This window comes from Castor canadensis, chromosome 1, assembly GCF_047511655.1.
Source record: "Castor canadensis chromosome 1, mCasCan1.hap1v2, whole genome shotgun sequence".
Classification (NCBI taxonomy): Eukaryota; Metazoa; Chordata; class Mammalia; order Rodentia; family Castoridae; genus Castor; species Castor canadensis.
Genome location: NC_133386.1, coordinates 209134463 through 209157500, shown reverse-complemented (window position 1 = coordinate 209157500; position 23038 = coordinate 209134463). Strand labels below are relative to the sequence as shown.

The following is a 23038-nucleotide window of genomic DNA, read 5'->3' as shown; positions in this document are numbered from 1 at the left end:
ACTTGTCCGGTGTCCCTGTTCTCTCCAGAGGCAGAGCAGAGACCTGGCCCCAGGGTGCCCCGGGGCACTGTGCACCAACCTTGATATCCTCTCTTACCCTGCTCATTTCCTGCCTTTAACTTCTGTGATTTCTTCCTCACCACCTCGTGTCCATGGAGTCTGGCCTCCAAGAACAGACACAGGAGAGGCCTTTCCACACAGGGTCTGCTGCCCAGCCAGTAGATGTTGACCTTGTAAGCTCTGCCTTCACAAGAGAGAAGGACCCACAGCGTGAGGACACCAGCCCACCACAGACCCACTTGAAGCGCACACTGCTCTCCCTTCATATCTAGTTCAGACACATTGTCCCCACTCACAGATGTATCATACAAGAAAAGCACTGGGGCTGGTGGAGTGACTTATTTGGTAGAGCACCTGCCTAGCAAGCATGAGGCCCTGACTTCAAAAAAAAAAGAATAAAAAGAATCACTGGCTTTAAGAATACACTGCCGGGCACTGGTAGCTTATGCCTGTAATCCTAGCTACTCAGGAGGCAAAGATCAGGAGGACCAAGGTTTGAAGCCAGCCAGGGAAAATAGTTCGAGAGACCCTATCTCAAAAAAAAAAAAATCACAAAAAAGGGCTGGTGGAGTGGCTCATGAGTTCAAACTCCAGTACCACACAAAAAAAAAAAAAAAAAAAAGGAGGAGGGAGGGAAAGAGGGAAGAAAGGAGAAAGGAAAAAAGTGTAAGCTCCAGGCAGGGGAGGCATACACATCTGAAGAATGACCTTGAAAGCAGATAATTTGTGTGTGGGGGTGAATTTCTGGGGTTTGAACTCAGGGCCTACACTTGAGCCACTCCACCAGTCCTTTTTTGTGATGGGTTTTTTCAAGATAGGGTCTTGCAAACTATTTGCCCAGGCTGGCTTTGAGCCAAAAATCCTCCTGAGTAGCTAGGATTGCAGGCATGAGCCACCAGCGCCCAGTTCAGAAGAGAATTTCATGCAAAATTCCATGTAATATGGACTGTACTCACATCACAACTTATTAACCCATGTTAGTGAGAACTTAGTGAACACCCACCATGTGTCAGGCTCTGTCCCTGGAGAATTTACATCCTAGTGCAGGGTAAGAAGTATACCCAATAGGCATAAAAACAATGTCTGGTGTCGGCTGGTGGTGAGTGCGATGTTGAAAACTAAAGCCAAAAGAAAGAGTAGTGAATTCAAGTGAGGTTATAGTTGTAAACAGAATGGTCGGGAAAAGTAAGCCAAGGCAGCACTGGGGGCTGGAGATGAGATGAGGCAGAGTGGACATGTAAAAAAATAAGTCACTATAGCACTTGGGAAGGAAATGGGAGAGAAAAAAAATCTTCACAGAAATAAAAGCCACTTTAGCAATTCCAAAAAATAAGAATAGGGTCCAGTGCCTATGGCCCACGCCCTGTAATACTAGTTACTTGGGAAGCTAAGATTGGGAGGATCATGGTTTGAGGCCAACCCAGATTATTTTGGAGACCCCCATCTCCAAAATAATTAGAGCAGTAACTAATAGACACCTGTGGTCCACACCTGTAATCCTAGCTACTCGGGAGACAGAAATCAGGAGGCTCAAGGTTCAAGGCCAGCCTGGGCAAATAGTTCTTGAGACCCAGTCTCAAAAATACCCACTACAAAAGGCTGGTGGAGCAGCTCAAGTGAGGGAGCACCTGCCTAGCAAGCGTGAGGCTCTAGTTGAAACACCAGTACTACCAAAAATAGCTAATAATAATAATAGCAATGATAACCAGAGCAAAATGGACTGGAGATGTGGGTCAAGTTGTAGAGAATCTGCTTTACAAGCATGAAACCCTGAGTTCAAACCCCAGTCCCACCAAAAAGAAAAAGAATAGCTGTTGGAAACCCAGTCAGGAGTACAGGAGGCAAACTTGAGAAAAAGCACACAATGAAATGGAAAAGAGCAAAGGTAAAAATACCCATGAGAAGATAACATGACCAATAGAGAAGTCAAGAGAAGAAACAACAACAATCATTAATGATGTAACAGAAGGAAGCTTTCCTAAAGCAAAAACAGGGCAGAATCTAAAAAAGGGCAGGCCAAAGAGTGACCAGTGCATATGCTAATGATGCCACAAGACTTCCAGGTGAGAGCTTTGTGGCTTCAGATCAGGTGATAAATGGCCCTGCTACCTAGGGGTGGAGGGATTGGTCGCAGCCTGGATGTGACTTGGGCATGGAGGCAGCTCCACTCTGAGCTAACCAAAGGGCAGGGAACAAAGGGCTTCACTGGGGCAACAAAGTCAGGAAAGGACTCACAGGAACAAGTCTCCATCTCCAAGCCATACTAAAGCTCAACTCCTCAGCAGTTGAGAAGGCAGACAGCCCCCTCGCAGGAGGTGCCCCCAGGGGAAGGCCCAGACTTAGACAGGGGGCTATCAGGGGCTCCGATAGCCACCGGTCCCCAGGGCACTCCTGTTCTGCTGTCACTCAAAGTCAGAAATGTCTCTAGATCCACTGGTTTGCTTTGTAATTTCTGGAAACTCATTTAGCCTTGTGGAGCCTCAGTTTCCCCACCTGTAAAATGGTAGTAGTCACATTCCACCCACCTGGAGTTGCTGTGAGGATTAAGGTCAGAGTGTGAATGAACTATCTAGTCCTGCCTAGTACATCATTTCTGTTTCTCCCAGGACCCATATAGGGACAGTTCATGGATCTGTGTGACTAGGCTTCTCTCCATCCCCCTGCCACCACCTGCTGCTGCCTCTCCTCTACCTCTCTTACCCTCTTTAATCCCTTCTCTCTCTCTCCCTCTCTCTCTCTCTCTCTCTCTCTCTCTCTTTCTCTTTTGGTGGCACTAGGGTTTTAAATCAGGGCCTAATGCTTGCTAGGTAGGCATTCTTGCCACTTGAGCCACTATTTTGTGATAGGGTTTTTTCTGAAATAAGGCTATTTGCCTGAAGTTGGCTTTGAACTGAGATCCTCCTGATCTGTCTCCTGAGTAACTGGATTACAGGGGTGAACTACCAGTGCCGGGTCTCTTTAATCACTTCTCATTATACAAGTTAACACCCACACCACCCACAAATAACAAACAAGCGTGGGGCGGACCCCCCACCCTCTCTGTCCTGCAGTATGGTCCAAAGGCTCCAGCCTTTGCTCTCGCTTGGTCCTTTGGTTCCACTTTGGGGTTGCCCATGCTGCACCTCACCAACCTTGTTAGAGCCCTGAGGCAGAGCTCTCAGGAGAAGCCCTTACTATCACATGCACCAGCTCTAGGGCGCGCCAGAGATGCACTTAATGAACCAACAATGGACCCACACAGACTCACAGACAGACTGACAGGCAGGTGCACACACCCATGAACCCAGGATTCCAGCTGGGGCCAATGCTGCCTACAAGGCATGAGGGCCGTGCCCATGGGGCAAATTCGGGTAGGCTCTGTGGAGGCGGCAGGGCCTTGGGCTGGACTTGGGAGAGCCTTGACCACTGGACTTCACCAGCTCTGGGCCACAGTTTCTGCAGCCCTGAGCCTGGAGTCCACCCTCAGTGCCAGGGTTACACTGACACTCCCTTGCCCCACCCTCAAAGGCTTCATGATCACTGGGAACTCCTTAACCTCAATACGTGCCATCCTGAATTTTGTTTGTGAAAATTACTCTGCTGTTAACTAGTCCTCGCCCTGTCCCTGGATCCCCCATCTTCTGCTCCTTAGTATACCCACCCCTTACTCCCTCACCTCCACCCGCTGGCTCCCTCCAAACCACAGGTTTTCCCTCTGTGCCCTCCCCAAACTGCACACACACCTGGCAGCTCTTCCCCTCTGCCCAACATACCTTCTCATGTCTAGCACCAGGGAGTCCTGGGTCCTCCAAGGCCTTTCCATCCTCCATTCGTCTCTGGGAGGTGACAGTCATAGGGTGACCCACCGAGAGCATCTTTCACTCACCCTCAGGACCGTAGGGTTCCAGGTTCTCAACTTGAAGGTGTGCTAACCCCACTGCCTGTTTGCTAAGCCTCCTCCATACATCAGAACCCAACCCACCCCCTCCAGGAAGGCACCCCCCAAATCCTCCTGTGCTCCCTCCACATCTGAGGCTGCAGGGAGAGCAGGACTAGAGGACTGGGGTGAGAGTCCCAGTGGGCATTGCCTGTCCCTCTGCCTGACCATGGTTAGAGGAAGCACCCAGATTCCAGTCTTTTTGGGGACACTGAGTTCCAGAGGCCAGTGGTCTGTGGACTGTCAGGTGAAGGAAGTACAGTTGGGGGAATCCCCAAATCCTCAGGGAGGCTAATCACAGCTCTGGCACTCACAGCCCTCTCTGTCAATGGGAGGCCCTGGGCACCCCCAGGTCTCCCTCTGGAGTCTGTACCTCCATGTCTGCTAAGTGCCTCTTACCCACCATGGCTCCAACCACACCAAAGCCCCCTGAAGCCCTGTGTGGTTCTGGCACTCCACCTTGTACCCTCCTGCAAGCCCTTTGGCCCTTCTGCAGCTGGTCTAGTCTCTTCAGAGTCCCAGATGAGCCCCAGGTGGGCCTGAGTGTAGGGCGGGCCCCAGCCGTGCCAGGCGTGTGCCTCCGGGCCGCTCGGCGCCGCACAAACTTGTCTCCCGGGATTTTTCCACACAAAACACGTCTCCCAAGGAAGCAACCGGTCGGATGAGCTGGGTGTGCGGCTTTCGCACCCCGCCCTCCGGTGCCCCCACAGCGGCATCCTTAGGCAGAGGTTGCCCACAGGAGCTGGGCCCGGGATGGAGCCCAGGATGCATCGGTCTGCAGCAGTGGCCTCTGGGATGAGCCCAGGGTCCAACGGGATCGGGATCCGGACCACCAGCAGGGTAGGACTTCTAGCCCTGCCCCACCCCAACCCTCACCCAGTGGCCCAACCCAGGCTTCACCCTGACAATGTTTCACTTTTCTGGGGTCACTCTCCATTCACCCCTCACTGATCTCTGGCTTTCACCCTCTAGTCCTTCCTCCCTCACCTTGATCCCAGTGCTGCCTCCTCACTTTCTTTTTTGGTGGTGGTGCTAGGGGGTTGAACTCAGGGCCTTGTGCTTACTAGGTTGGCATTCAGCCATGCCCCCAGACCTTTTGTTTTTGTTTTTGGTGGTACTAGGATTTGAACTCAGGGCCTCATGCTTGTTAGGCAGGTGCTGTGCCACTTGAGCCACAATGACGGCCCATGCCTCCTCACTCTTGAGGCCCCTTCTCACTCCAAGCCTTGGCCCCCATCCACCCTCCATTAACATAGACACCTTCAGGGAACCAAGGCTCAGGGCAAGGGCCATCCATGTGCAAGGAGAGCTTAGGCAGAACCCAGAGCCAGATTGCAGGAAGAGGTAGAATCTGGGAGCTAGCAGTCCCAGAGTTGGGGGAAAGCACAGGAGCAGGTTGAGGGGACTCCTCCCCACATTCCTTCCAGCCCTTCTGGGTTTAGCCCCTGCCCTCAACCTACCAGGGTTTTTCCCAGATGCCAGGCCTGCCCCAGAGCACTTAGACCATGATGGTCCGCCTAGCTGGGGTGCTCAGGAGACCTTCTCCGGGCAAGCTCTGCTGCCTCCCACTCCAACCCTCCCATCCAACTCCTACCCCCCACTCCTGAGCCCTCCACAAACCCCACCTCCTACCCACCCCCCCAGCCTGGCAGGTGCTGACATGAGCCTAGGCCCCTCTGAGTCAACCCCCTGGGGCAGCTCCGCCTGCCTGCCCTGACTCATGTGTTGGGAACGGGCCTCCCACCCCAGGCCTTGGGGGCAGGAGCTAGGGAGAGGTGCCAGAGAGGGACCAGCAATCTATTTGAGGCCCCAGCAGAGGTGGGGGGGCTACAGGCAAGTTCCTGGGTCTCCAGGCCTTCTGGGGGGTCTCACTGGGCTCCAAGGACCTAGGCAAGGGCACCTATGGGCTGCCACCTTCAACACTCAAGCTCCAGCCCTCAAGTCCTTTGTCTTCCACCCAGACCCTGAGCACTGACCCAGCCCCCAACAGTGTCCCTCAATGCTAGCCCCTCTCTGGGCCTCACCAAATCTGTGCTGGGCCATCTTGAAGGCTGCCTGGTCCTTGGAGCTCTAGAACCCCCAGGCCTCTGGGAGCAGGGATGGCAGGCCAAGGGCTCCCCAGTAGGTCTACCCTTCCTTCACACTCAGGATATTGGCCCCATGGGATCTGGTCTGGCTTTTGCAGTCTGTGAGCAAGTAGGACCTGCTCCCTTATGGTCCCATCCAGAGATGAGAGGAGTTAGAGAGGCCAGGCCAGGACTTGGGGATACACAGGGCCTGTTCTTCCGCCCGAATTCCACCTTAAGCAGGCGGAGGCCTGTCCCTCCCACCTGGCCCAGGTGTCCCCGCCCCCAGCAGAGCTCAGGGCTGGGCGGGCGTCTGTCTCCAGGCCGGCTCTAAGCTCACCAGCAGGGAGGGGACTTCAGGGACAGGGCCTCAAGGGACAAGACCGGAAAAGAGGCCCAGGCCAGGAGAGCCAGGCCAGGCACCCCTGCCACCATGCAGGACGGTAACTTCCTGCTGTCGGCCCTACAGCCGGAGGCTGGCGTGTGCTCCCTGGCCCTGCCCTCAGACCTGCAGCTGGACCGCCGGGGCACCGAGGGACCGGAGGCTGATCGACTGCGAGCAGCCCGAGTACAGGAGCAGGTCCGAGCCCGCCTCCTGCAGCTGGGGCAGCAGCACCGGCACAATGGGGCAGCTGAGCCGGAGAGTGCCACTGATGTTAGCAGAGGTAGGCCAATGCTGGCAAAGGTGGGCAACAGGCGGTGGGGACAGCGGTGGTGGGCAGAGGTGGCCAAGGCGGTGGGTGTGGTGGTGCCAGGGGCAGAGGCCGCTTGAGCTCCAGGGTTCAGCCCTTGACTCACTGAGGCCTGCTCTGAGTCACCGCCCCGCCCCAACGGGCGTAGGGAGCAGCATGGGTGGGGCATCCCACCTTCCCAGCAGGGACCCCTGGGTCCACCAGGGCTGGAGCCTGGTTAAGCCCACCAGTCCCTTACCCTTGAGCTTCCCCCCACCACCGGGGGAACAACAGGGGAAGATGGGCACATGGCGAGCAGGCCAGGCCCATCTGTCGACAAACCCGGAACACACACTCCTCGTCCTATGGAACACAGGCTCCCAGGCAGTCTCAGACAGAGACGCCAGTGTCCCTCCCCACCCAACAGGAGTGAATGGAACACTAGTGGCGGGGGAGAAGGAGGGGGGAAGGCAATAGGAAATCCTGGACAGAGCCAGGGCCTGTCTGGACTAGGGGCTCCCTGAGGAATTGCAAAGCCAAGCCTGGTTGGAATGACCTAGATATTCTCCATGAGAAGAACAGGTGGGGGTGCCCCTCAGTGCAGCCAGACCCACTGGGGTGTGTGTGTGTGTGTGTGCGCATGCACACACAGGTATTAAGGCATCATCAGACATGCTAAACTCAGGATAGCCCTTCTGAAAATGTCATTTCCTCCTTTACCAACCTACAGAAACAGGGATTAAGGTTTGACAGTAAGACAAACCTCAGGTTAGAGGCCTAGACCCCCAGGTTACAGTGGTCCACATGGTGTTTGGATGGTCTCCAGAACTGGCCTCCAGCCACTGGCTGAGGGAAAGAGGGTCAGGAGGGGCTGGCCAGGATGGCTGGAGTGTTGCCCGCCCCCCCTCTGGGCTTCAGCCTTGCTGGGGCCAAGTCAGTGCCCAGGGGTCATGAGATGGGGGAAGGCACAGGAAGAGCTAATTACCACCTGGCCACCCTGCCAATTAGGGGAGGAGGATAGTAATTTGGGGGTGGGCGTAAAGCCCCTAGGCTGGCCTAACTAGCGTCAAGGGTTAACAGCCCCTGCTAGAAGCCTCATTAACCTGGGTGGGTCCAGGGAGGTGCTGGATGAGTGTGACTCTGGATCATCCAACCCCCCCAGGTAAAGCTGGGGGAAGGGCCAGGACCCCTTCTCTACCCCACCCTGAGCCCTTTAGACGATTGTCAGGCTGGGAGCCCTTCCCACAAGCAGGGACCCTGGTAGAGGCTGAACCCCTGCTTCAGGCACTTTCCACTGTGCTGCCCTGGCTTTCTGTGATGATCTGCTTCCTGGCTGGTCTCATGTGCCCACCTGTTGGTCCACTCTGCACCCACCACATGACCACACAGTTGTGCATTCATCATCTACCATATGACCCTCACTCCTCACCCAACCCTCTGTCCACTGGTCTGCCTGACCATCCATCCGCCTATTCTGCCAAGGGTTCTACCAGGCATCCATCCCTCCCCCACCCACCTTTCTGTCCACTCACTGTGAAGCCAGCCTGACATCCTGCCCTCACTGATGTGTGACTGGATGGGGTGGGTGCGGTCCCTGCCTTGGGCTCTATCAGGTGGGAGAGGCTACTGCCCATCAGGGCAGACTGGTCCAGGGAGACCAGTCCTTGACCAGCACAACATCACTCCCTTGTGAACACAGCAGATGGGGTCTAGGCACAGGAGGAGCTCCAAAGAGGTCAGTGTGGGCTGGCTTCCTGGAGGAGGGGGCTGAATGTTGTGCTCTGGCGGAGACCAGACAGCTGATCAAGACCCTGGTGCATTCCCCAGGCAGCCCAGAAGTCAGTGGGGTGAGTGCTCTGTCCTCTCTTGGGCAGAAGAGGCAGAGCTGGGGGTTCTGTGTGAGAGGGACCACCAGGGTAGACACTGGAGTTGAGGAGCCACGGCCATGACAGGACTAAGGGCCAGGCACCAGCCCTGAAGCCCACTTGGCCTTCCTGCCTGATAGGCTGAGGTCACTCCCAGGGTCATGGATAGAGAAGTCTAGCACAGGGGAGGAGAGAGGCCAGCACTTTGCCATCTGGCCAGGTGGGGCTACCACCATCCCCATCCACAGGTATGTCCAGGGGTCAGTACCATACCTTGCAGACTGGCTTCAGCTCCCGCTCCCAGGGACTGAGTGGTGACAAGATCTCGGTGAGTAAAGAAATTGGCCAGTCCACACTGAGTGGGAGGCTCTGTGGTTGAGGCTGGAGGCTCCAGGGTCAGAGAGGGAATGGATACCAGGTGAGCCCCGGGCACCCCTTCAGCGCACCCTCCTTGTCCACAGGCCTTCAGGTCCATTGCCAAGCCGACCTACAGCCCAGCCTCCTGGTCCTCCCGCTCAGCTGTGGACCTGAGCTGCAGTCGGAGGCTGAGCTCCGCCCACAATGGGGGCAGCGCCTTTGGGGCTGTAGGGTATGGGGGCACCCAGCCCACCCCACCCATGCCCGCCCGGCCAGTGTCCTTCCATGAGCGTGGTGGGGCAGGCAGCCGGGCTGATTATGACACATTGTCCCTGCGCTCACTGAGGCTGGGGCCAGGGGGCCTGGATGACCGCTACAGTGTGGCATCTGAGCAGCTGGAGCCTGCAGCTGCCTCCTCCTACAGAGCCTTTGCCTATGAACGTCAGGCCAGCTCCAGCTCAAGCCGGGCAGGGGGGTTGGACTGGCCAGAGGGTGCTGAGGGTCCCCCCAGCCGGACCATCCGTGCCCCTGCCATGAGGACCCTGCAGCGATTCCAGAGCAGCCACCGAAGCCGTGGAGGGACCGGGGCAGTGCCGGGGGCTGGCCTGGAGCCTGTGGCCCGAGCTCCTTCTGTGCGCAGCCTCAGTCTCAGCCTGGCAGACTCGGGCCACCTGCCAGATGTGCGTGGGCTGGACAGCTATACTGGCCACCGCACCCTGCAGAGGCTCAGCAGTGGGTGAGCACTTGGGCCTGGTGCAGGGAGGGAACACTGTGCTACACAGCCTGGCCTGAACCCAGGGTCAGCCTGATTCCTGACCCCTGGCTCTGCAGCTTTGATGACATTGACCTGCCCTCCGCAGTCAAGTACCTCATGGCCTCAGACCCCAACCTGCAGGTTCTAGGAGCAGCCTATATCCAGCACAGGTGCTACAGTGACGCAGCAGCCAAGAAGCAGGTGACGCTGGGTGATTGCTCCACTGGCCCTGCACACCCCTGGTGACCACTTTCACTGTCCCCCATGCACACACACCTCTCCCTGACCTCAGGCTAACTGGACAGGCTCCACCCTGTCCAGAACCTCCTCAGCAGAGAAAGGGCAGGGATGTGACCATTGTATATACCTGAATACACCTGCACCATCTCCGTACACCTGCATCATCTGCATCCCCACACACATGTGCACATAGCACACTCATGTCCACACATGTGGACACGTCTGCATGCATGTGCCACAGGCTCGCAGCCTTCAGGCCGTGCCTAGGCTGGTGAAGCTCTTCAACCACGCCAACCAGGAGCTGCAGCGCCATGCCACGGGCGCCATGCGTAACCTCATCTACGATAATGCGGATAACAAGCTGGCCCTGGTTGAGGAGAATGGCATCTTTGAGCTGCTGCGGACACTGCGAGAGCAGGACGACGAACTGCGCAAGAATGTCACAGGTGCCCTCGTCCCACCTGCCCCCGATGCTGGTCCCCTCCTGCCCCCACTGCCCCCTTGTCTTCTCTCCTCCCCTCTATCTCCCCCGTCCCCACAATAGTCCCTCCTTCCCCTTGCCATTCTCCACTATCTGTGTATATTTCCCTTCCCTGCCCTAGCTCTTTCTTGGTCCCCCAAAACTTTCCGTTCTTGTGGGGATTTGTTTTGTTTTGTTTTGTTTTGTGCTGGGGATGGAAATCATGGTCTCAAGTATGCCTGGCAAGTGTTCTACAGTGGGCTCCATTCCAGCCCAGGCTCTCCCTTTGTAGTCCCCCGCCCCCAGGCCCTAATGTGTCCAAGCCTTGTCCTCTCTAGCACGGTCCCAGCCCCATACCTCCAGCAGTCACAATGAAGGTCTCCCCAGCGGAGGTCTTGGGTAAGGAGGCACAAAGCACCAGGAAGGTGTAGGGAGTCTCCTCTGTACCAATCCTAGAATGGGGCCAGTGGGCTGACCCTGACCACAGTCTCGGCCTGCCTGTCCAGGGATCCTGTGGAACCTGTCATCCAGTGACCACCTGAAGGATCGCTTGGCCCGTGACACGCTGGAGCAGCTCACAGACCTGGTGCTGAGCCCCCTGTCAGGGGCAGGTGGGCCCCCCCTCATCCAGCAGAATGCCTCTGAGGCTGAGATCTTCTACAATGCTACTGGTTTTCTTAGGTGTGCTGGGTGGGGGGCGAAGGCCAGGAGAGCATGGGGAGAAATAGCCAGGTGCTTGTGGAGGGGGTGGGGAAGCTCTGAGTTGAAGCATTTATATCTGAGGCCTAAATTACAAGGATAGAGAGTTGACCAGGGGAGGTGGGAGAAGTAGATAGCCAGACAAGGCTTGGTGGCTGAAGCAGGAGTAGGACAGGCCAGATGGAGTCACCAGATGTGGGTGTCAGCAGACTTTGGGGCTACAGGCTCAGTTTCAAGTCAGATCCCTTGATCTGACATTCATCTTCTTCCCAAACTTCAAGGAGTAGATTAGGGGATGGACAGGCAGAGGAACCAGGCTAGCAGTGTTCAGCAGGGACTAGAAACAAGAGGTGCCAGGAGCTAGGCCCGGCTTGGAATGGAAAAGAGATTGGTGCCCAGAGATGCCCCTAGGGCAAGGGCGTAGGGCTATGGGTCCCTGGGGGTAGCTCTGCAGGGTTCCAGGGGATGGGGTCTGACTTGCCTCCATCCCCAGGAATCTCAGCTCAGCCTCCCAGGCCACTCGCCAGAAGATGCGCGAGTGCCACGGGCTAGTGGATGCTCTGGTCACCTACATCAACCATGCCCTGGACGTGGGCAAGTGCGAGGACAAGGTGAGGGGCAGCCAGTGCCAAGGGGGCCCAGGGGCTTCGGCCCGCTCTGACCACCTTCCACCCTCTACAGAGCGTGGAGAACGCTGTGTGCGTGCTGAGGAACTTGTCCTACCGCCTGTATGACGAGATGCCACCATCGGCCCTGCAGAGGCTTGAGGGCCGGGGCCGCAGGGACCTGACCGGGGCACCACCTGGTGAGGTGGTGGGCTGCTTCACACCACAGAGCCGGCGGCTTCGTGAGGTGGGTACAAGCCTGGGTGGACGGGAGCAGAAAGTCCTGGTCTGACACCCCCCTCCTGGCCTCAACTTCACCCCTGGCCAGCTGACCCCTGCACCTTCCCATCCAGCTGCCTCTGACAGCCGATGCGCTCACCTTCGCGGAGGTGTCTAAGGACCCCAAGGGCCTCGAGTGGCTGTGGAGCCCACAGATCGTGGGGCTCTATAACAGGCTGTTGCAGCGCTGTGAGTTGAACCGGCACACAACAGAGGCAGCTGCTGGTGCACTACAGAACATCACCGCAGGCGACCGCAGGGTCAGTGGCTGATGGGCCCCACTCTTAGTCCTGTGCTAGGTGACAGGACACACAGACAGGAGCCACCCCCTGAACAGTTCACGTCCCGTTGGGAGCAGGATGCTCAAGAGAGAGACATGAAATGAGGCCCGTGCTCAGCCCAAGGGACAGGGCTCTGTGCACATGGGGGTTCTGGAAGGTCTGAGCAGAGGGGCTGCCTGGTTAGGTCCTGGCTGGGTGAGGACAGAGCAGGAGGAGGTGGCCATAAGGAGGCAGAAAAGCAGTTCTGTCTGTGTTAGGACAGGGCTGACTGGGGTGCTGCTGGAGCTTCACCACCCTCCGGTCCCTTCCCCTCAGTGGGCAGGCGTGCTAAGCCGCCTGGCCCTGGAACAGGAGCGCATCCTAAACCCTCTGCTGGACCGTGTTCGGACCGCTGACCACCACCAGCTGCGCTCGCTGACTGGCCTTATCCGAAATCTGTCACGGAATGCCAGGAACAAGGATGAGATGTGTGAGTCAGGCTGTCCCCTGCCCAGCCCACACCCTTTGTCTGCCCAGCCAGCTGGCTCCTGGCTAGCAAGATGGAGAGGGTGAGCAGGCAGCTCCCAGAGGAGGCTGGGACCCAGGGTGCTAAGATATCCAGGAATGGGGGACACTGACTCCCCCCCGCCTCCCCACAGCTACCAAGGTGGTGAGTCACCTGATTGAGAAGCTCCCTGGCAGTGTGGGTGAGAAGTCTCCCCCCGCCGAGGTGCTGGTCAATATCATAGCTGTACTCAACAACCTGGTGGTGGCCAGTCCCATTGCCGCCCGAGATCTGCTCTACTTTGATGGGCTCCGAAAGCTTGTCTTCATCAAGAAGAAGCGGGACAGGTGAGAGCTGACCTGATTGACAGCAGCCTGGCTGGGTGCCCTGCCCTGACCACCCTGCCTCCCTGGCCCTGACCCTGACCCTTCTGACTGCCCTCAGCCCCGACAGTGAGAAGTCCTCCCGAGCAGCCTCCAGCCTCTTGGCCAACCTATGGCAGTACAGCAAGCTGCACCGAGACTTCCGGGCGGTATGTTCTGCAGAGCCTAGACAGCAGGGTCATGGAGTGTGGGCCAAGTGCAGGGCACAGGTCAGGGGAGAGACACAATCCTACATGGAGTAGGGGACCTGGAATCTAGAGGCAAGGGGCCCAGCACACCATGGGGAGGACAGGGTTTCAGGAACAGCAGGGCAGGGCAGCATAAGTGGCCCTAACCAAAACCCCCTCCCCACTTCAGAAGGGCTATCGGAAGGAGGACTTCCTGGGCCCGTAGACAAGGCCTCCTGGAGGAGAAGGTGGAAGTGGTCCAGCCTCTGAGGAAGAGGCTCAGCGCCAGCTGCTCACCAGCCCGCCTGGAGGAGGAGCTGATGGCCACGGGGCCTCTCCCCAGAGCCCCGTATGCACCTAGGAGGGGCTGGGGCCACCAGAGGGGATGGGGGCTTGCAGCTAGGGGTTGGTTTCTGCAGGGCATGGGGTGGGGCAGGGCTTGAGCTGCTCTGGTGCATGGGATGGTGACACAGTCACAGTGGCAGAGGTGGGGCTACCCTTGGCCTGGTGGTGCCTTGAGATAGCAGCACTGGGAATAAAGGTGGCTTTGAACAAGCTGTTCCATGTGCTTCCATGGCTGGCCACTGGTTTTGGACTGAGAGTGCCCCCAAGGACACTCACCCTTGAGCTCACATACAGGCCTCCAGGACAGTCTAGCAGAGGGAGCAGAGACAGGCACAGACAGCAGAGCTTGGGACACCTGAGCAGAGGAGTAACCAGAAGCTGGCAGTCCCATCCTTTGCCCACACTGAGCTGGCACTGGGGAGCTCAGTCCTGCCCCGAGTCCTGGAGGTGCACTGGCCAGGGGCTCTTACTGGCTGCCAAAGACTTGGGGTCCAGGAGGCTCAGGGATACCCACAATCATCTAAAGCTACTATTGAGGGCTGGTGGCATGGCTCAAGCAATAAGAGTGCCTGCCTAGAAAGCATGAGGCCCTGAGTTCAAACCCCAGTGCTGCCAAAAAAAAAAAGGCATAAAGCTACTATTGATAGTTTTACAACAAAAGCATCTTTGAAGCTCAGAACTTGAGGACTCTAAGGGGCCTGTCCCTCCCCAGGATCTGTCCAGATCAGAAGGGGCTGGGAGTAGCCATATCCCCAACCAAGAACCAGGCATGGAGATTGGGGGCTACTGCAAGGGATATGCTAGGGCTGGCTCAGGATGGAGAAGGATGGAAAGGGCAGATTTGAGTGGACAGCCAGCTTGGGAGATGCAGTTGGTAAAGACGAGAAAGGGCCTCAGAGAGCCTGAGATGGAAGCAAAAAGAGGCCAAGCGGTACCCATCCAGAAGAGAAGGCCCAGGCAAAAGCCAAGAGGACTTTATTTGAAGGCACTCTGGAGCCATACTCCTTCCCTGAGGGAGAAGGCAGGGTCTACAGGCAGGGGTTTTGGCCTTTCCGGGGGAAGCCTGCCTGCCCCTACCCCACCGCTGCCCCCATGATTCTACACTGTGTTGGGGTGAGGGCTACACATCGTCCTCAGACACCAGGCAGTAGAAGTCTGTACGGGCACTGTAGTTTCGGGAACCGAGATCAGAGACGTCCATCTCGCTGCCACGGCCCTCTCCCAGCAAGACCCCACTTGCATGTACTGGAGCTGGCGGCTCCCCAAAGACAGGCCCACGGACACCTGGGTGTGGAGGGTACGACAAGGCCTGAAGCTGGACAGTCCACAAACTGCCTTTCACCAGGACCCCACCACTTGGAGGCCACTCCCTGCTCACCCCCAGCCACAGTGGCACTAGAAGTCCAGGAAGTTCCCAGGGAGGTCTTGGATCCAAGCACCTCCACAGAGAGAGGCAGTCGTAGTAGTGGGTCTGGGTGGACATACCCAGGTCTCCCTCCGGGTCAGGGTCCAGCTCCCGCTCTAGGGCCCGGCTCTCAGCAACACGGCCTTGCACAATCAGCATGGGATCCTTGTCGTCCTGCAGCTGGGTCTGGGGGTCTCCCTGCACGGGCCTATACTGCACTTTCCGTGGCAGTGCAAGCTGCAGCTCTTTCCAAAAATCAGAGGAAGGCGTCTGCGGGCCAGGTTCGTGAGCACACGGATGTATACAAACTAGAAGCCCCTGACCACCCTGGCCCCCCGGCCCCAAAAGATGACTGGCAAGTCCTCAGGGACCCCAGCACCACAGGGTCCCACTCACAAACCCCACCCTGAACAGCACCCCCAATCCCCTCACCACGGAGCCAGGCTTCCAGAGCAGTAGGGTCACCAAATGGCGATGCTGGCGCAGCAGGTGGAGTGCTGGGTGCGTGGGGTCACGCTTCTGGCTCTCGAAGGTGATGAAGATGGGTCTGCGTGTGAGCTCCAGCAGCCGGCACAGGCCCTCCCTGAGGAGGCGGGACTGTTAGGCAGGGCACAACCAGGGCCCTCCCCATCCCACGCGAGACGCACCGGAAACTGTGGCTGCACCAGGCTCGGCCTAGAAAGGCGTCTGAAAGCACCACGATGAGGCGCCGGCAGCGGCTCAAGTTCACCAGGAGGTCGGCTGAAGGCTCTGCAGCGCGGGGGTAGGGCAGGGTTGACTGACGGCTGAGGGGCGGGGCGGCAGCTAGGAACTAGGGGAGGGGCGGGGCCAGCGAGGAGGGCGGGGTGCTGGGGCTGGAGCCTAGACGGGGCCGGCGGCGAGGGCGGGGAGCTGGGAATTAAGAAGGGACGGGATTTGTGCAGGGATAAGGCCATTGGCGAGGGAGGGGCTGTGGGAACAGGAGAGGGGCGGGACCATGTGGCTGTGGAAGGGACTGACACGTCAGGGCCCGGGCCAGTATCCCGGCCTTTACCTGCACGCGGGAGGAGGTCGCGGTCGTCCAGGAAGAGCTTGTACCCCCGACGCCTCTCCAGCTGCGGCTTCAAGATGAAGTTCACGAACTTGCGGTCCTCTGGGGAGTCGCTATAGGACACGTAGGCGTCGTAGAGTTTCCCGTCTGCGGACGGCGGCCAGTCAGTGCGGCCACTTCCGAGGCCTCAGCCCTAATCCCCAGGCGTCCCCAGGGTCCCCAGCGCCGGGCACCTCTCCCGACAAGTGCCAGGGCTCTTCTTCTGCAGCCCCCAGTCCTGTGCCCTGCTGGACCACACAAAGACACCCTCTTTCCTGGGTCGTACACCCCAGAGACCTCCAGGGGTACAGCCTTCCCATTCCCTCCAGTAAGGAGGAACTTCCCCCACCCGGAGCTAAGCCCAGAATGTGCCTCCTCAGAAAGGCCTCCATCTGACCTTGTACCTCCATCCATGTGGAACCCTACTCACCATTCATCTCCACCTCCCCATAAGCATCTTGGTACCAAAGCAGCACGTTGAGGCGGCATTTGAGGTATAACAGGGCTGCTAGCAGCAGAGCCAACAGGACCAGGAGGGAGGCCAACACTGCGGCCACATGGCCTGCCAGGCCTACAAACAGGGTGGGCCTGAATCACTGTCCCTCAACGTCAGGACCCTGGGTACCTCCTACCCTCCACTCCCATGTACCCCCCTCACCAGCTCTCCAAAGAGTGAAGGAGAAGGAGCTGACATTCTGGACAGAGCAGGTGAAGGCCCCATAGTCCTCAGCATTGGTCAAGTTGACCCCCAGGATACTGGACACAAGCACCTCTGAGAAGTTGGTCTTGACCCTGGGGAAACCAAAAATAACTCTCACCCAGGGCCTGAGAGCATCAGTGGATGCCCTGAGCCCCATCTGTCTGGGGTTCACTCAGAGAGGCTGCAGATTTGGACTTCATAGGTGGTTCTCTGGCCATAAGCTAAGAGAACTGTCAGTATCTGCAGCTGTGTGGCTGTGTTTCAAGATGTCACCTAATCCCAGGTCTGGGTCCTGGAGGTCCTCTGATCCCAGGTTTGGCTGGTCAGTGCCTCACTTAGGACCTAGGACTCTGCTGGCACCCATAGTCCTTAGCAATTTATAGGGTGAGTGTCTACAGGGGTCCTGAAAACCCCAGGATCTGTCACTATAGTCATCAACCCTCCATCTAATGTTCTCATAGTGGCACTCTGGCCATGTTAGGTCTAGCCAGTTACTACAGACCAGGGTGCAGGTCAGAGAGGCTACTGGCCCTGGGTATGTCCAGGTGGTCACTCTGACCCTGGACATCCCAGTCTCTTACCGGAAGTCCTCATGGAGACTGTAGTGGCTTCCATTGGGCAATGGAAGCCCGTCTTTTAGCCACTGGACTGAAGGCTGGGGGCAGTATGGTCCAGAGACCACCCTAGCCGTGCAGTTCAGAGAAACTGCACTGCCCAGGGCAGGTCCCAGGGCCTGATCTTCAGATGGGGAGAGGAAGTCTGGGGCCCTGTCACAGGTACCTGTAGAGATAGGACAACAGTAGGCCAGCAACACAAAAATGCTGAGCTCCCACCCATCCACAGATGGTCTGTGGTCTTGAAAAAAATAAGGGAATGGGTGAGTGGTATGTGTTGCTCAGTGATCATACCATGTGTACTCGTGAGTCCCGTGGGGACAGGGCCCAGCATTTGGCACTCTTCCCTCATTCTCCCCCTGCAGTGGCCAGTCTTGTGTGTTCTAACCACCCTGGAAGTGACCACCTTGTGCACAGGGAACATGAGCAGGGAGGGCAGTGGCCAGAGTCATAGTTGAACTGACCCAGCCCAACCACTCAGGACCCATCTGGCAGCTCATCTGTGCAGAGGAGAAGAAAAACACTGCATCCCACAGCCTGGACTGCCTCTGCTGGGGTGCTGCAGAGAGTGGGCACCAGCAGGTTGGAAGAATACACAACAAGTGTGCCAGCACTTTCCACTTTCCCAGCTGGGACCCTGGGGTTCCAGGATCCCCCAATGGCCACAGGCAAGACCTCCCCACCTCCCTGAGACCTGAACTTTCTCACTTTTAAATCAGGGGGATGAGCCCTCTATAGCACCTACCCACTCTACCCTGGGCCTTCCATGTGCCTGGTCTGGAGGGCTTGGGCAGGAGAGGGTTTGAGGCCCATCCTTACCACCTTCCTTGGGTTCAGAACCAAAGGCTGGGGAGGAGGGGTTAGCTGAGAGGCCTTTGTACCCCAGCATGCATCCAAGCAGAGAGCCCAGGGAAAGAGCAGAAAGTGGGCATGGAGCCAGCCTCAGGGGTAGGACCTGGGAGTGGGGACATATGCCTGTCCTTCTCTGCCTCACCTACCTGCCATGGCTGTAGCCAGGGCCTCCTCAGGGCAGGCTGGACACAGGCTCCTTAACCAAGTAGACTGGTCCACTGAGGGTTGTGCAGGACCTGTTTCTGTCCTTGTAGCCAGTTGGACAGGGTGCCTGGACAGGTCAGAGGCTGCTGCCATCCCCAGGGAACAAGTTAAACAGGAACAGGATGAGTTAAACAGTAACTGTCAGCCACAGGCAGCACTGGCCCTATACCAGGCGGATGTCCTGTTGCCCTTGCTAGCCTCAGAGGTGTCCAGTGAGCTCCCAAACAGCCCAGGGAGGCAGGAAGGAGACCTCTAGCCTAGGACCACCTTCACTTGCCCTGGGACCACTATGATGATCCTGGGTTGCCTGGTCTTATGGGGTGGCAATTAGCCTCATTCCTGGGTTTTGGACCACTCTCAGCCTCCAACAGCAGCCTGTGACTCAAAAAACAATTCACTGGGCTGGCAGAGTGGCTCAAGTGGTAGTGACTCCTAGCAAGTGCAATGACCTGAGTTCAAACCCCAATACCACCACTACAAAAAAAAAAAAAGCACTGCACTGCAGTGGGGCATGGCCACAAGGAGGAGGTGCCAGAGTGCTCTTCTTTGGCAGTCTGGGGTTTCCTCCTCCTTGGGTGCCCCAGGCCTACCCTCTTAGTCAACAGGCATTTACTGAGCACCTACTCCCCCCTCCCTTGCCAGTAGACACATAGGCAGTAGAGACATGGAGTTAAGACCCTAAGGCTCCAGAGACTTTGGCAGTGAGGAGCCTCTTAACCTGCCCCCTGTTCCTTCTGCACTGGGTAATGCAGAGTCAGAAACCCCTGGCTTAGCTGGGCAGCAGTTTCAAACTGGTTCGGCATGTACACATTCCTGTCCGGGCTGGCAAGGGGGTTCTTCCAGATGCCCTTTGGGGTAAAGGGCAGACCTAGGAAAGTCCTTGGAACAGAAGAACTGCCCAATGAGGGGTAGAAGACATCCCCTTTCATGCAACAGACCCCTTACAACATGACCAGGGGACACACCCCCGACCAGCAGGTACCAGAGCATCTCTTCAGGGATCTCTCCCCTCAACCTCCCTAAGCTTGGAAGACCTTGAACCCCCCAGAAGTCAAGGCAACTATCAACATGTATCAGCTGTCTTCACCCGCTTCTCCTGTACACCTCATGCACATACAGCCCTCTGGCCCCACACACCTGCACCCAGCTCACTTTGGGAGGCACACACACGTACCACTTCCACAGTAAGGGGTGAAACACACCCTTACTACCGCTGCACACAGCTCAGGCTACACACTCTTGCTACACTCCCACAGAGCTCAGAGCACCCCACGGTACATACACTGTACCTCCTATTGCCCTCAAACTCTCTCTCTCTCACACACACACACACGTGTTCGTGTGCACATGTGTGTTTGGGGTGCTCACATATGCCCAAAGCAACAGTCAGGCCTACCTCTGAGGACAGGCCGCAAAGCCACAGGCTTACTCAGAGCAGCAAGGAAGGCAGTCACCTGGTTCCGGCTCTTTCCTCCTGGGGGCAGTCGGTCATTGAGGTCATTGATGTAAGCTTGGATGCAAACTCTCCCCTCAGCTGGGCCCCAGGAAATGTCCACAGTACAGCAGCTGCCCAGGGTACATACCCCAGCACAGTGAGAACCTGGCTTTTGTTGATGTATATTTTAATCAGAACTCTCCCCGTAGTTTCCTGGCCTTGCAGTCACATCCTCTCCTAAACCTAAACCCCACCCAGGCACCCACCCCTTCCCCAGGCGGGGCGGGCAGTTGATGGTTCTTGCCCCGCCTGCCTGGCTCTGATGGTTCTTGCCCCGCCTGCCTGGCTCTTCCTGTAGCTCTGAGTTGGGCGGCCCCTTCCTCTGGGACCTGCCCCAGCACTGCACTTGCCTCTGTGCAGCAGCATAGGGGGTGCTCAGAGGGGCAGGGGTTCAGGTTGATGGGCAGGGGTTCTGGCAAGAAGACCCCTGGCAAGAACCATTTTGCACATACAAGGAGGCCAAGTCTGGCAGATGAACTGCCTCCTGGACACCCCCATTTTTGATGTCACACTCAGGATTGGAGCAGTCTTCTATTGCTCCCCCCAAAAGTAAGCAGCCCCATGTGAGTCTGACCTCTGAACTTTGGGCAAAGGGAGTCTTTAAGAAACTGCCAGTCAATAATGAGAATTTAAGAGTAGTGCTCTCAGGTCCTCTCCTGGTCTACCTCTCAAGCAATAGACCCCAAATGACTGAGTGGTTGCAAGGTGCTGTGGCATCTCACGAACCTTAGCTTCAGGCTGGGTGGGAAAGCAGAACCCCGTTTTCCAGGTAAGGAGGCAAACACAGAGGTCATAAGCTTCCTGGCTCTGATTGGGAAGAAACTGGCACTTCCTGTTGTCACCACTGACTCACCCCCAGACTGACCTGTGCCTTGGGGCCCAGCAACAGGTGACTGGGATTGTCCAGAGAATTGGGCAGGAGTCTTCTACAGGCCCTGGCCCTGCCCTCACCCACACATGGATAGGGGCTCCTCCTCAAGGACTCCTTGTGCCTGGCTGAGCCCAACAGGGAGCATCCTCAATGCAGCAGCAGGCTTTCTTGCCTGTTTACCTGACCACATCCCGGCCCTGCTCAAACCCCTGTGGCCTGGCACTCAAGACCCACGGGTGATAGTGCACCATGGGCCCAGGACTGGAAACGTTTGAGTGAATTAACACACACACACACACACACACACACACACACCTCCTTCCTCAATTCTTGCTGGAGCCAGAGCTATTACTTGAATGTGCACTTGATACACAGTAACTGGCTGACCCCTCATGGAGGTAGCTCTGTATTCCCCACAACGCAGGTCAGGAAACTGAGGCACAGGCAAAAGAAGAGAGATAAGCCCCCCAGCCTGGAAGTCATGCTCTCAACCAGCCTCACCACCTCTGGAACACCTGTCAAGCTGTCAACTGCTCCCTACACCTAGTCTGGGTCACCCTCTCTCAGTGCTGGCTACCACAGTACTGATGGGACGCCCCTCCATTTCCCGTAGCAGGGCGAACATAAAAACCCAAATTGTTTTAGACACTGGCTTCTACAACCCTTTGGAGGCGCCCCGGGGCCTTGAAATGTAAATCCAAGCCCCTGCTCTACTCCCACACAGCAGTTCCTGAGAAGTGCCAAGTCCTGCTCTCAGACCCAGCCGTCCAGGTCAGTGCGTGCGCGCGGTGGGGCTGTGGTCCCCGGGCCTCAGTGACCATCTGGCCCCTGCGCCAGCGCCGACTCCCCATCCCGCCGGGCCCGGCTTGCTGCTCAGCCCCTGCAGTCGCTCATCTCAGACGCGCGGCCCCTCTGCTCCTCGCCTGTGCCGAGTCCCCAAACGTCGTTTTTGAAGGCAGGTGCGGGCATAAAAGACTGTGGCATGACAGGACTCCTCCCGCTCCCTCAGCCCTCGGTGCTCAGCTCTCCTGGATCTGGATCTTGTCCCCAAATCCCGCGCTCGGTCTTCCCCGGACTACATGGCCTCGTTACCCGCCCCCCCCCCCCGCCCCTTTCCAGGTGCGATGAGCACGCCTGGCGGGGACGCGCACGGAGGGCGAGAGCGCGCCGATGGAGAGCTGGGCGCGCGGTGGCGGAAGCTGTGCCCCGCGCCCCGCGAATCCCGGCCCCAGCCAGCCTCCTGGTCAGCCCCGGGCGCCCTAGGACGCCTGGGGATTGAGATCTGAGCTTGGGAAGCGGAGGTGAGGTCCTGCGCGCCTCTGCTGTCGTGCACTGAAGGTCAAGAGGAAGCCAGTGACCACGTTGGGCAGAGCCGAAAGGGCAGCCACTACCCGCCCAAGGCTGGGAAGGAGCCGGGACGCGGCGCGATCCGGCCTCCGGGCTCCTCGGGAAGCCAGCCTGGCTCCAAGCCACTTCCTGCAGGAACGCGCCCGCCTGGCCCCAAGCCTCCTTCCGGGCGAGGAGTGTCGTGGGCTTCAACTCAGGCCTGGAGCGGCTCCAGGGACGGCGACCTCCACTCACCTTCGCGGGTCGGAGTCACGACTGCCACTCAGCTGCTGCTGGCGCTCGCGCGGGGGTGGGGCAGCTCACCTGGGCCAGGTGCGCAGTAGCGACAGCCCCAGCGGCTGTGGCAGGTGCAGCCCCGCCCCGCAGCCAGGGTGAGGGCGGACCCAAGTGTCCCGCTTTATGCCCCAGGCTGGCATTGGACAGTGTCCCGCTCTCAGCGTCCGAGAAACCTAGCCGGTTGGGCTGGGGGGCAGTGACCAAACCAGCCCAGCCAGCCAGCCAGCCAGCGAAGACACTGGGGGGAAGGGGGAGACTAGATTTCGCAGTCCCAGGAGTGCCGTTGTCGTTCTGCTCCTCCAGCCAGGGCTCATCCCTTTCCTCCAGGAAGTCTGTCTTGAACCCCCCCACGCCACCCTCTAACTGGCCCTGATGTCTTCTCTTGTCACCCCAAAGCCTCAGGTGTAAGTGGTAGGATGTCCCTAAGCACCCCAATTGGAAGCCATGGCAAACCAGAGGAGGAGGACAGGCGGCCTGAGACTGCCACATTCCAGACCTTCCACACTGGGCCTCAGACATAGCCCTGGAGATCTTGTCAAACAAACAGGCTTGATTTTATTATACAACACAAAG

The 23038-nt window shown here is 57.8% G+C and overlaps 2 protein-coding genes and 1 long non-coding RNA gene across 11 annotated transcripts; 1 reads left to right on the top strand and 2 right to left on the bottom strand.

Moving 5' to 3' along the window:
* Nucleotides 1-108: 108 nt before the first annotated feature.
* LOC141415463 (uncharacterized) lies at nucleotides 109-5376 on the bottom strand. Its single transcript, XR_012440487.1, has 3 exons — nucleotides 4376-5376; nucleotides 3813-3875; nucleotides 109-240 (listed from the first exon to the last, which is right to left on the bottom strand). It is a non-coding gene; the product is annotated as an uncharacterized lncRNA (long non-coding RNA).
* Pkp3 (plakophilin 3) lies at nucleotides 4610-13844 on the top strand. 4 transcript variants are annotated; one of them, XM_020182192.2, is made up of 14 exons: nucleotides 4610-4816; nucleotides 6512-6707; nucleotides 8827-8906; nucleotides 9040-9671; nucleotides 9767-9890; nucleotides 10171-10375; nucleotides 10896-11070; nucleotides 11582-11699; nucleotides 11770-11940; nucleotides 12047-12232; nucleotides 12569-12722; nucleotides 12892-13084; nucleotides 13182-13269; nucleotides 13478-13844. In XM_020182192.2, the coding sequence occupies exons 1-14, from the start codon at nucleotides 4730-4732 to the stop codon at nucleotides 13511-13513; spliced, it is 2445 nt and encodes an 814-aa protein (XP_020037781.2). In that variant the 5' UTR covers nucleotides 4610-4729; the 3' UTR covers nucleotides 13514-13844. The 4 variants fall into 4 exon arrangements, with proteins under 4 accessions (XP_020037781.2, XP_073908243.1, XP_073908235.1 ...); XM_074052142.1 differs by lacking the exon at nucleotides 4610-4816 and adding an exon at nucleotides 5743-5809; XM_074052134.1 differs by lacking the exons at nucleotides 4610-4816; nucleotides 6512-6707 and adding an exon at nucleotides 6779-8448.
* Nucleotides 13845-14570: 726 nt separating this feature from the next.
* Sigirr (single Ig and TIR domain containing) lies at nucleotides 14571-22455 on the bottom strand. 6 transcript variants are annotated; one of them, XM_074052167.1, is made up of 11 exons: nucleotides 22424-22455; nucleotides 19873-20042; nucleotides 18419-18562; nucleotides 17388-17586; nucleotides 16765-16898; nucleotides 16537-16677; nucleotides 16071-16214; nucleotides 15685-15787; nucleotides 15470-15620; nucleotides 15011-15307; nucleotides 14571-14916 (listed from the first exon to the last, which is right to left on the bottom strand). In XM_074052167.1, exons 3-11 carry the CDS (start codon nucleotides 18423-18425, stop codon nucleotides 14731-14733), a joined length of 1362 nt encoding a protein of 453 aa, XP_073908268.1. In that variant the 5' UTR covers nucleotides 18426-18562; nucleotides 19873-20042; nucleotides 22424-22455; the 3' UTR covers nucleotides 14571-14730. The 6 variants fall into 6 exon arrangements, with proteins under 6 accessions (XP_073908268.1, XP_073908260.1, XP_073908263.1 ...); XM_074052159.1 differs by lacking the exon at nucleotides 22424-22455 and adding an exon at nucleotides 17715-17826 and having other exon boundaries at nucleotides 19873-20164; XM_074052162.1 differs by lacking the exon at nucleotides 22424-22455 and adding an exon at nucleotides 17715-17826 and having other exon boundaries at nucleotides 19931-20164.
* Between the last annotated feature and the right edge of the window lie 583 nt (nucleotides 22456-23038).